The following is a 12882-nucleotide window of genomic DNA, read 5'->3' as shown; positions in this document are numbered from 1 at the left end:
TTAAATATTTGTGAGTGGCAAAAGTATGTGAATCTTTGCTTTCAGTATCTGGTGTGACCCCCTTTTGCAGCAAGAACTGCAGGTAACGTTTCTTGTAACTGCTGATCAGTTCTGCACAACGGCTTGTATTAGTTTTAGCCCATTGCTCAGTACAGAACCGCTTCAGCTCTGTGATGTTGCTGGGTTTCCTCCTGTGAACTGCTTGCTTCAGGTCCTTCCACAACATCTCAATTGAATTAAGGTCCAGACTTTGACTCAGTCATTCCAAAACATTAACTTTGTTCTTCTTTAGCCATTCTTTGGAAGAACGACTTGTGTGCTTGGGGTCGTTGTCTTGCTGCATGACCCACTTTCTCTTGAGCTTCAGTTCTCAGACAGATGTCCTGACATTTTCCTTCAGAATTTGCTGGTATAATTCAGAATTCATTGTTCCATCAATGATGGCAAACCATCCTGGACCAGATGCAGCAAAACAGGCTCAAACCATGAGATTACCACCAGCATGTTTCACAGATGGGATAAGGTTCTTATGCTGGGATGCAGGGTTTTCTTTCTCCAAACATAACGCTGCTCATTTAAACCAAAATGTTCTATTTTGGTCTCATCCATCCACACAACATTTCTCCAGAATTCCTCTGGCTTGTCCACGTGATCTTTAGCAAGCTGCAGATGGGCAGCGATGTTCTTTTTGGAGAGCAGAGGCTTTCTTCTTGCGACTCTGCCATGCACACACCGTGATTGTTCAGTGTTCTCCTGATGATGGACTCATAAACATTACCATCAGCCAATGTGAGAAAGGCTTTTAGTTACTTAGAAGTTAGCCTGCAGTCCTTTGAAACCTAGTGGACTTTTACTCGTCTTGCTTTTAGAGTGTTCCTTGTTGGTGGAGCACTCTTGGGGAGGGTAACAGTGGACTTGAATTTCCTGCATTTGTACACAATCTGTCTGACCGTGGACTGGTGGAGTCCAAACTCTTTAGAGATGGCTTTGAAACCTTTTCTAGCTTGATGAGCAACAGCAACTCTTTTTCCGAGGTCCTCAGAGATCTCATTATATAACATATCAAATAAAAACTATAATATAAAATAAAAACTGCTTATTTCATTACTTTTGTTTTTCATTTTTTTAAGAAAGCTGATTTTTTTATATTTTAATAAAAGCTCAAATTAATTAAAAAAATGAAAAGAGTGTCTATGAAGGGAAGAGGAATGTCTTACCAATAATCAAGAATTTCATTATGATAGTATCTGTATCATAAACTGTCTAAGAACTAAGAAAGCTGTTTTTAAATACTTTAATAACATTTCTATATAATATACATCTACACTAATCACACAAAGAAGTGATTTTTGTGTCAGATGTCTAAGTTGTCTGTCTGAACTGTCGACACAATACATGATTATCTATATGAGCTGATTATATGATACATATATCAAAACAACCCACCTGTATTTTGAGCAATAATACAATTATCAAATTATTTATATCATTTCGCACTATAAACTAATAATAAAACACATGATTATGACAACATTATCAATTCCGCTAACATATCAGCCCGGCATATGCAGAGATGGTCTTACTATCGCTCATTATTACGATCATATTATACACAGATAAGTGTACATGTGTCTATGCAGCATGGCTAGCGGACGTGATGTAAACACATGGGCGGGGCTTCCGCTCCCACCGGAAGTCAGGCGAGCGAAAAAAATCCATCTGTTTAGCTTGAAGAGAAATGGAACAAAAACAGTGATTCCTTTATTATTCGGGTATGAACACGTTATTGAATTCATTTATTAAAACGGATAGATTCTGATTTAGAATCCGTGTCTGATTGTAAAAGTAACCGATAGAATGGAAAATGTGTTTATTTTGTTATAAGTGCAGGGCAAGGGAGCCTAACAGTTCAGCTTTGATCAGTTAGCGTGACTGTCCCAGATGGAGACTGTTGAATTATCATCTCTTTTGATTAAATGCGTGCCTCTTAATTGTGTCAGTGATACTAAGTGACCTGTCAAGAGTGTTTCTTTACTGTATGTGATGTTAGGAAGCTACATGCTAAAGCTAAGCTGTCAAAACACATGCATGTAAACACGAGCTGGCTGTCTGCGTGTACTGTACTGTAATGAACGGTTTCTAGGGAAGATATTGGTAAGCGTTATTGTCGTATTAATCTGTTTGAACCTGTGTCTAGAGTTGCGTTTGTAAGCTATGGCTCAGACTGAGAAGAAAGCAGGTCTGCTGAGGAGAACATCCTCTTCGAAGAAGCCTCTGAAGGAGAAAGTGGTGCTGATGTACGATGAGATATTTGCAGTAAGTCAGTATTTGGGTTTTCACGATGTTCAGAGTGTGATATCATTAGGGCTGCAACTAACTATTAATCGGTTGGTTATTGCTTTGATTAATCAGATTTAAAAAAATCAAGATTTCACTCGCGCACACACTCACTTACACACTCACTCACACACTCTCACACACACCACTCACGCTCACACACACTCACACACACACACACTCTCACTCACACACTCTCACACACACCACTCACGCTCACACACACTCACGCTCACACACACACTCTCACTCAAGATTCACGCACACACTCACTTACACTCACTTACACACCACTCACTCACACTCGCGCACGCACGCACGCACACACTCACACACCACACACGCTCACGCACCATTAGGGCTGCAACTAACTATTAATCGGTTGGTTATTGCTTTGATGAATCAGATTTTTAAAAATCAAGATTTCACACACGCACACACACACACAGCTGTAAACTCAGAGTTGCAAGATATAAAATATTCAGAGGAGAGAAAAAAATCTGAATTTTGAGTTAATTCAAAATCTCAGAATTGTGCAGAAAAAAAAGTGAAATAAAAAGTCACTTCTTTGTTTTTTTAAATCACATGGCGGAAATGGGCTTCCATATACAGATGCGTTTTGTCAGTGGAAATGCGTTATTCACTGCTGTAAAGTGACGTGGCTGGACAGGTTTTTCATTGCACAGCACACAAACGCAATTAATCGATTATTAATTAAAAATTAAAAAAAGGCTAATTATCGATTAATGTAATTTATTTTCATTGTTGATTAGTTGTTGCAGCCCCAGACATTATTACAAGTTCTCATATGGAAATGTTTTTAAATGTAATGTTGCTGCAGATATACTGTAGGTTGTAATCACTTTTTCTTTTCTTTTTTTCCCTCTTTCAGAAGGAAGACCCTACCAAGCACAATCCTCGCTTCTGGGATGAGCTGTTTCTGATGAAGGTTGCTGGCAGATACACATCCTGAAATACGTTTTGTACTGGAGTCATTTCTGTGGAGCTGTTTTATCAATAAGTGGGCAGTATTGTTGATCTTTCTCTGTGCTTTGAGCAGGTCAATCTGGAGTATCTGGAGGGGAAGTTGGAGTCTCTGGATGGGGATGAAGTCATGAAAATCAAAGACAACATCAACAGTTTGTTCCATCACTGTGTTCAAGCTCTGGGTGAAGAGCACCAGATCAAAGTAGTCAATGCGCTGCAGGTAAAATCATGCTTACTGCATTTATAAGGAACATCTTCATAATTCACATAATCAAATCATGCTACAAATAATTGGTAATGTTTCACCGCAGAATATTTAGTATAAAGAAAATGAGCCATTAAAACATTTTGTATTTCTTTTATTTTTATGTCCGTTACAAATATTTTTGCCTTCAAATGCTCATTAATATAAAAAAAATCTAATTCTTATCACTGCAATTTGAAAAAAATAATGATGCATAATGTGAATGTTTAAGTATTTATACATGATGGTAGAACTTCTTATACTTATTTTTTTAATTATTGTGTCTGTGTAGTAAAAAAATGTGTTTAGAGTATTGGAAGTCTACGAATCTAATAAGGTTAACCATTGATAATAATGGGAATTACAACTCGAACCCTAAAATCCATGCACTTAATTAATTAATTTTTACTTTATGGTAATGATAATTACGGAGTAAAATGTACTTGGTTGTCATAAAATTACAAAATATAATAATAGTGTAAAAAATACACTACCATTCAAAAATTTGAGGCCAGTAAGGTTTTTAAAGGGGTCCTATTATGCTTTTTCACTTTTTTAATTTTAGTCAGTGTGTAGTGTGTGTATGTTTGGGCATAAAAACGATCTAGAAAGTTACAAATCTCAAAGTCCACTCCAAAGGGAGATATTTCGTTTTTTAAAAATCCATTTTCAAGAACTACAGCAAACGGCTCGTTTGGACTACAGCGTTTGGTTTCCGGGCTTTGTGATATCACAAAGTGGCTCATTAGAATTTCATTACAAAGAATTCCCGCCTACAGAAATTCGAATGGTTGGGGGGTGGGGAGGGGCGAGGTTGTGGTTAGAACGCTTGGTTGAGTGACTGCATCAGACGAGACGACGAAGAAGAAGTGCTGCTGCCACAGTTCATGCAAGCTCACTTCTAACGAGATGATGATCTGAATCAGGTGTGTTAACAGAGAGACGTGCAAAATGTGCAGAACTGGGGTACGTGAGGACTGGAATTGAGAACTGCTGGTCTAGAACAATACTTACAAGTACAACACGACGTAGCTGGGCGCCACGGACAGACACCGAATGGCGCCGCCGGTATGCCTACACTCATAGAAAATAATGTGTTCGAATTTTAAAGGCGTGGCGCAATGCTGCGCTTCTCGTCCGGTGCGCGACCACCTGAAACGCTGTTTTTTTCACTTTCGAAAGTGGATGATGTCAGGAAAGAGTGGTTGCAATTTACTTTTTAACTCTGTTCCTGAGCATTATAACACCAATTTCCTGTGTGCTGCCCATTTTACTGAGGACAGCTTCCACATCACAAGTGAGAAGTGCCGGATTCGCCAAAAGCTTTTGTTGAAAGACGGCGCAAGGGGGCGTGGCAGTACTGAAACACCGTCTAAGCTGTTCGCCAATCACAACGCACTGGGACAGCTAACCAATCACATCACATTTTGTTTTTCGGAAGGCGGACCTTCATCAAAGCCGGAACTAATCGAGCTGTTTGTGCCAGCCTGGGGAGAAAGGTATTTTAATAATGTAAATTATGTGAAAAATAATGCGTTTTTCGAACCACCAAGCATGAGAGCATGTTCTAGTACACCCCCAAAACAAAATCAAGACTTTGTAAAAGAGCATAATAGGACCCCTTTAAAGAAATGACTACCTTTGTTTAGCAAGGACACATTAAATGAATCAAGTTACAGTAAAGACATTTATAATGTTGCAGAAGATTTCTGTCTCAAATGAATGCTGAAAAACGTTTAACGTTTTGAACATTGATAATAATTAGAAATGTTTCTTGAGCAGCATATTAGAATTATTTCTGAAGATCATGTGACACTGAAGACTGGAGTAATGATGCTGAAAATTCAGCTTTGATCACAGGAATAAATTACATATTCAGTTAGAAAGCACTTATTTAAAAAAAATATATATATTTCACAATAATACTGTTTTTACATGTATTTTTTATGTGTATTTGATCAAATAAATGCAGCCTTGGTGAGCAGACGAGACGTCTTTCAAAAAGCTTAAAAAATCTTACAGACCCCAAACTTTTGAACAGCAGTGGAAGTTTCGTTTTCTTTACACACTATTATTTGTACAATTATTTTTTGGCTTAAACATGCTTTAAAACATTCAATTGGAAACGAAGTTGTGAAGTCAGCTTTTGTGTTTGCAGACGCACCCTGCGTTCAGTTACTGGTTGGCATTCTGAAAATCTAACAGTTGCTTTTGACCCAAAGATCTGAATGAAAAGTACTACAAAGACAAGAAAAGCTCACCAGTCTCCTCCTGTCTGTCTCTGTAGACTCTCTGTGCACTGTTTCGAGGAGTTCACCAGAAGAACAAGTCTGCCACAGGCTTTGACATCATCAACATGCTGATGGGCTTCGACAAAGCTGAGCTCCGAATGAAGGTCAGTTGTTTGTCCCGCTCACACAAGATCTGGATGTTTTGATTGAATGCAAATTTGAGTTCTAATGTAATTGTGCACACAGGAGCTAATGGAGAGCCTGGACAGTCTGCTGTGCGGTGATGGATCGGAGAGTCTGAAGAGTTTGTGTCTAAAACTACTGCTGTGTCTGGTCACTGTAAGATCAACACATCCATTCTTCTGCACTCTTTTGGTTAAAATCTGGTCACTTTCATTTTCACTCCATAGTAAATCGTTCTACTTGCCCCTTAGTTTGTAAAAGAAATAAAAAAATCTGTCCATTTACAATGGAAGTCATATGGGGCAAGGAATGGCACCAAAAATAGACGTTAAAATATGAACGATTTAAAAATTATAGTAACAAAACTTAAAGGAATAGTTCATCCAAAAATGAAAATGCGCTGACAGTTTACTCACCTTCAGGCCAACCAAGATTAGGATGAGTTTGTTTCTTCATCAGATTTGGAGAAATGTAGCATTGCACCATTGTCTCACCAATGAATGCTCTGCAGTGAATGGGTGCCGTCAGAATGAGAGTCCAAACAGCTGATAAAAACATCACAATAATCCACAAGTAATCCACACCACTCCAGTCCACCAGTTAATGTCTTGAGAAGCGAAAAGCTGCATGTCTGTAAGAAACAAATCCATCATTAAGATGTTTTTAACTTTAAACAGTCGTTTTCCGGCTTAAATATAAGTCCTCTATTCATAATATTGCTTCATCCAGTGAAAAAGTCGACTCATCTGAATCAGGAGAGAAATCTGCGCAGATCAAGCACCGTTTACAGGTGAAAACAGTCCAAAACGGCTCTAAACAAATATGTGGGTGGATTTTGATGTGAGGAGATGGACTTTATCACTGGAGGAAGCATTATTGGATTAGGGATGCATATTTTAGTTGGAAGCAATGGTTTAAAGTTAGTGTCTTAATGATGGATTTGTTTCTTACAAACACGCAGCTTTTCTCTTCACAAGACATTAACTGTTGGACTGGAGTGGTGTGGATTATTGTGATGTTTTTATCAGCTGTTTGGACTCTCATTCTGACGGCACCCATTCACTGCAGAGCATCCATTGGTGAGCAAGTGATGCAATGCTACATTTCTACAAATCTGATGAAGAAACAAACTCATCCTAATCTTTGATGGCCTGAGGGTGAGTAAACTGTCAGCGCATTTTCAGTTTTGGGTGAACTATTCCTTTAAAAATTAGATGTTCACATGGCACTATTGTGATTATATCCTTTTTTGCTGCTTTGAAATCCTCTGGTATACTCGGCCCATAGATGTCCATTGCTGTAAATGCTATTTTTGTTTATTTCTGATGTTTTTCTGACGTGGTTATAATGTGTTTTTTTTTATTTCAGGTGACCGATAATATTAGTCAGAACACCATTCTGGAGTATGTGATGATCAACAGTATATTTGAGGCCATTCTACAGGTAAGACTGTGATTGGGTGTATTATGTGTGGCGTGATTTTTTCGATCTTGCCAGTGCATTATAATGTCGTCCATTTCATTCGCCTCTTTTTGTCCAGATTCTTTCTGACGTTTCCAGTCGAGCGCAGCATGGATATGATGCTGTGGTACTATTAGCTCTGCTGGTCAACTACAGGAAGTATGAGGTAAATGCACAGTAAAAACTTTAAGTCACTATTTCTAAATGCAAAATAAGCACATTGATGTTTGTACTAATATAATATGGCATTCTAGCAGTTCTAGTCATGAAGCTTTGTTTGTAACACTTCTGTGAGATTCATTGTTTCCTCTGTTAATTGTAGTCTGTGAATCCTTACATTGTGAAACTGTCGATAGTGGACGACGAGCCGACCCTGGATGTGAGTGATTAGGGAGATTCTTGAAATTCAAGATATTATTGAGTCACATGGAGGTCTAATATAGTTGATCTTTTCATAGGGCATGGGAATGGTCATCCACCACGCACTTACAGAGTACAATAGGTAACGTGCAATCTTTGTTGTTTTGTTTTTAAGAAACGTCTATGTGAAAGATTTCATGTGTCCCATCTGATTTCCACAGGCAGTATAAAGACAAAGAAGAAGAAAACCAGGGAGGCTTTTTTTCCACCCTTTCCAGCATGGTATGAAACCTTTCCACTCTAAATGAAAATGCTGTCCTCATTTATTAATTTCTTTCCAAACCTGCTTGACTTTTTGTTTCTGTGGAGCACAAAAAGAAATTTCGCAGAATGTTCATGCTGCTCTTTTCCATACAATGAAAATGAATTCGCAACTACAGATTTATAATAATAATGCTTTGGTCTGCAGGTGGGCAGTATGTTTATCGCTGATGCAGATGAGAAGCTGTCAGTACAGTAAGTAAAAACTAAACTATTTTATTTTAATCGGTGAACACAAAGCACCTAAATTGCATTTTAAATCAAATTAAAAATGCACCCACCGTACAAAAGTTTGGGGTCGTAAAGATTTTTAAAAATGTTTTTAAAAGAAGTCTCTTCTGTTCACAAAGGCTGCATTTATCTGATGAAAAATACGGTAAAAATTGTAATATTTTGAAATACTATTACAATTTCACAACTGTTTTCTATTTGAATATATTTTAAAATGTAATTTATTCCTGAATTTTCAGCAGCCATTAATCCAGTCTTTAATTTCACATGATGCTTTAGAAATTTAATGTTGTTAAGCATAAAATCTAAAGACAAAATAAGAAAATATATGTAGAAATGATTTGTGTAGAGAAAATGAAATTTACACTAATGTTCAAAAGTTTGGGGTCGTAAAGATTTGAAGGTTTTTGAAAGAAGTCTCTTCTGCTCACCAAGGCTGCATTTATTTGACAATACAGTAAAAACACTTAATATTGTAAAATATTATTACAATTTAAAGGGGTCATATGATGCTTTTTTAAAGAGCATTATTTTGTGTATTTGGTGTAACAGAATATGTTGACATGCTTTAATGTTCAAAAAACACATTATTTTTCAAATACTGTACATTATTGTAGGTCCTCTATGCCCGCCTCTCTTAAACACTTCGTTTTCTACAAAGTCCCTCCTTCCGACAAGCGCAGTCTGCTCTGATTGGCCAGCTGACCCAGTGCATTGTGATTGGCCGAACACCGCAAGCACTCATCGGAAATGTAACACCCCTTACCATAATCGCGAGCTTCATCTTTCAAAATAAATGTAAAGACAGTAAATAATGTCATTAGTTTTACCAGTTCAAGCCCGAAAGGGGTACAGACACAGTGATGATGCAGTACACAAGCTGCGGTTAAGACAGCTGACTCTTGACACTTTGATGTGACGCTCTCTCTCTCTCTCTCTCTCACAAACACACACACACGATGCGCAAAACTCCGCATTTGAACAGTCAATAGCAAATACTTAAACTAATAACAAAACAGTAGCTGATTCAGAAGCGCCATATTGTCATAGCAAAGTCAGAATTACCTCCTCTCCTAGGTTCACGAAACGGTCATCCATAAAATGCATTGCTGTTCTGTTGTAAGTGATCTTAAAGATTCCTAAATGCATCTACTTTCGGAAGGCCAAATAAAGTGCTTTTGCTTTCGCCTAGAAACACACAGCGTCTCCCTGACATGCTGCTTCAACACTAACTGCGGTTACTGAAACCACGCCTTCTTTCTTTGCGTGCACATTTGGGCGCATTATGCAAATATTCCCACATAGTGACCTAGATATGTGGGGGCGTGTTAGAACGAGCCGTTTTAGGGGGGCGTGGCAGAGTCTTAACTTTGATAAAGAATATCTCTTTGGTTTTGAGACTTTAGTCTTTGCAACGTCAGGGATCTTATCTATGCACAATCAGCTTGTAACACTCCAAAGAGAAAGGAAAACTTGAAATCGCATCATATGACCCCTTTAAAATAAGCATATTTTAAAATGTAATTTATTCCTGTGATCAAAGTTGTATTTTCAGCATCATTACTCCAGCCTTTAGTGTCACATGATCCTTCAGAAATCATTCTAATATGCTGATTTGCTGCTCAATTATTATCAATTATTATTGGTGCTCAATTTTTAATAATGGTACTTATAGATATCAATGTTGGAAACTGTGACACATTTTTTCAGGATTTTTTGATGAATAGAAAGTTCAAAAGAGCAGGATTTATTTGAAACAGAAATACTTTGTAATGTTATAAAAGTAATTACTGTCACTTTTGATCAATTTAAATAAAAGTGCTAATTTCTTTCAAAAAAGTGAACTTTTGAACAGAAGTTGTATATTCATATTTAAAGGTCAGATCAGCCCCTTAAGTCTCCAGTACATGATGACAGTCATCAAATATTTAAATCTCCATTCTTGTATTATTAAATCAAATGCTCCACATGTCTGATGACTTTACTGTCCTTTAGGACTAATGAAGCCATCCTGCTCGCTCTGTATGAGGCCGTGCATCTCAACAGAAACTTCATCACGGTTCTTGCACAGGTCAACACTGCAGAATTATTTTTCTCTATTTTCTTTGCGCATTGACTTAATTTTAGGCTTGCATGTTCCAATGCTTTTATCATAAGGCCTATGCTATCTATACATTGAGGCTTATGGTTTACTTGTGAATCACAGAGCCATCCGGAGATTGACATGGCAACGACCCCGGCTACACCCGTCCCAGCCTCTCCTACGACCCCGCTAGGCACCACACCACCCTCTCTGGACAGTGAGCTGTGTTCAAATATCATTCACTCAGCCTCATGTCAAACCCACAGGACCTTCTTTCTTCTGCAAAACACAAAAGTAGATATCTTGATGCACCATATTTGAATCGAATACATTCAGCGGCTGTTTCTATAAAACAAACTACTAGGGCTGCGTTTGACACAAATTTCACGATTCGATTCTCATTCACAAGCTTGCGATTTGATTACCGATTCGATTCGATATTGATTATTTTGGATATATATAAGGTACAGTACATGACAAATTTTCTCAAGGAAAAAAAAATCTCTCAACTAATGCTGTAAAATATTAATGAGAGCCAGTTGGTACTACATTACTATAACATTGAAGGTTAAAATGTACTGATTTGTTAAAATTACACTTAATGAAGTTTTTAAAATAATAAAGTTACAATTACATAATAATATTTCTACTTCAGTTTTTTTATATAAACGTAATGGTGGCTGTCATAAAAATTTGATGGATTTATTCAAACATAAATATTGAAGAACAGTAAAATGTATAATGAATATGTTATATTGTGCATATATTTAGCAAAATGCCCCTCTCTACAGTTTATTTTTCTGACTAATGAGTTTATGGTCACCGAATATGTTTTTCTGAGGTAAATGTGACGTTACGTGACATTGTTTACAAGCCGTTATATTGACGTCTCTGTACGGATGAAACACTGAGCGATTACATGAGACAGGATAAGGATTGTAAAGTTGTACTCATTCTTTTAACTTACCTTCGGATGTTTAGTCATGTTTATTTTGTGCTGAAACTGGTATTAATGTGGAGGAGATGATCAGTTCACGTGCGCCTCGCGCTGCCACGTCTGTTGAACTGAGGCGCTCCAGCGATCTGTCACTTCACATTAAACAGTGCCAAAACTGCATTTATTGTTTGAATACTGCAATACAATGGACAGAATTTGAAATCTGAGATTTCTATTAAAAGTACCAAAGCGCAATGCTTATTGAGATTTATTGGACGGGAAGTGCCCTTCAACGGTTCCGTCCATTAACTGAAAACAGGCTAGGCTAATCGATTCTTGGGATTTAAGAATCAATATCGTTCCGTAAAAAAGAGAATCTATTAATATCGAGATATCGATATTTTTACCCAGCCCTACAAACTTCTATTAAATGGTCAGCGCAGTAACCAGAAGTGAGGGTTGTTTGCATAATGAAACGCTATGAGCTTTTTAAACCGCTGTTGTTCAGCAAATTACCCTCTGAATCGTACTTTTAGTCTGTTATAGTAGAGCCGACACCTCGCTTCCTTAAGCTTGACTCCACACTTACATTTGCCTCTAAAACACGTGTAAATTTTATGCTGCTTTTTGCATAGCAATCTTTTGAAAACTTGATATCCATTAGCCGTATGAAATATTAAATCCACTCGGATCTGGCAGCATGAAGCTCCTGTGGTGGATGTGGCGTGTTCTCCTGCTTGAATGTGCCAACAGAGCTCAATCATCTGTAATCAGGATGACATGTATTACTTGGTCCAGAAACATTCACAATATACTTACTTACCTTAGAGTTAAAGCCTGTAAACAACAAGGACAGTAACAATAATGATAATTATAAAGTTTTAATAATCATTCTAATATAATAATAACTGTAACGTAATAATAATCGTTCAATTACCTCATGAACAGTTAAATGCTCTTCTTGTTCAATAAAAATGTGCAATACCACTTTTGTTTACTTAATACTACCCTACATCTTATTCCATTCCTTGTAAATTCTATTCTATTCCATCTAAATACCATAACTTTAATAATTGTTATAATTTAACAATAACTATAATTTTTTTATATTCGTTCTAATTAAAAATTTAACAAAAACTATAATGTTCTAACAATCGTCCTAATTTAACAAAAACTGTAACGTTTTAATAAACGTTAAAATAAAAAACTATAATTTTCTAATGATCATTCTAATTTAACAATAACTGTAACGTTTTAATAATCGTTAAAATTTAACCAAAACTATAATGTTCTAACAATCACACTTTTGTTTACTTAATACTACCCTACATCTTATTCCATTCCTTGTAAATTCTATTCTATTCCATCTAAATACCATAACTTTAATAATTGTTATAATTTAACAATAACTATAATTTTTTTATATTCGTTCTAATTAAAAATTTAACAAAAACTATAATGTTCTAACAATCGTCCTAATTTAACAAAAACTGTAACGTTTTAATAA

The 12882-nt window shown here is 36.7% G+C and overlaps 1 protein-coding gene across 2 annotated transcripts in view; it reads left to right on the top strand.

The window, feature by feature from the left end:
* The first annotated feature begins 1663 nt into the window (after positions 1-1663).
* Positions 1664-12882, top strand: part of LOC107551381 (UPF0668 protein C10orf76 homolog) — a 27600-nt gene continuing 16381 nt past the window's right edge. For both annotated transcript variants that reach the window (XM_016232962.1, XM_016232961.1), the window contains exons 1-14: positions 1664-1772; positions 2198-2316; positions 3230-3286; positions 3398-3544; positions 5856-5963; positions 6046-6138; positions 7351-7425; positions 7523-7609; positions 7766-7822; positions 7902-7945; positions 8025-8085; positions 8273-8319; positions 10351-10426; positions 10562-10655. In XM_016232962.1, the coding sequence (XP_016088448.1) occupies positions 2215-2316; positions 3230-3286; positions 3398-3544; positions 5856-5963; positions 6046-6138; positions 7351-7425; positions 7523-7609; positions 7766-7822; positions 7902-7945; positions 8025-8085; positions 8273-8319; positions 10351-10426; positions 10562-10655 (1048 nt within the window). In that variant the 5' untranslated portion in view covers positions 1664-1772; positions 2198-2214. The remainder of the gene's footprint in view (positions 1773-2197; positions 2317-3229; positions 3287-3397; positions 3545-5855; positions 5964-6045; positions 6139-7350; positions 7426-7522; positions 7610-7765; positions 7823-7901; positions 7946-8024; positions 8086-8272; positions 8320-10350; positions 10427-10561; positions 10656-12882) is intronic.

This window comes from Sinocyclocheilus grahami, unplaced genomic scaffold, assembly GCF_001515645.1.
Source record: "Sinocyclocheilus grahami isolate Dianchi unplaced genomic scaffold, SAMN03320097.WGS_v1.1 scaffold422.1, whole genome shotgun sequence".
NCBI classification, from domain to species: domain Eukaryota; kingdom Metazoa; phylum Chordata; class Actinopteri; order Cypriniformes; family Cyprinidae; genus Sinocyclocheilus; species Sinocyclocheilus grahami.
This window is presented reverse-complemented; position numbering and strand designations above follow the sequence as displayed.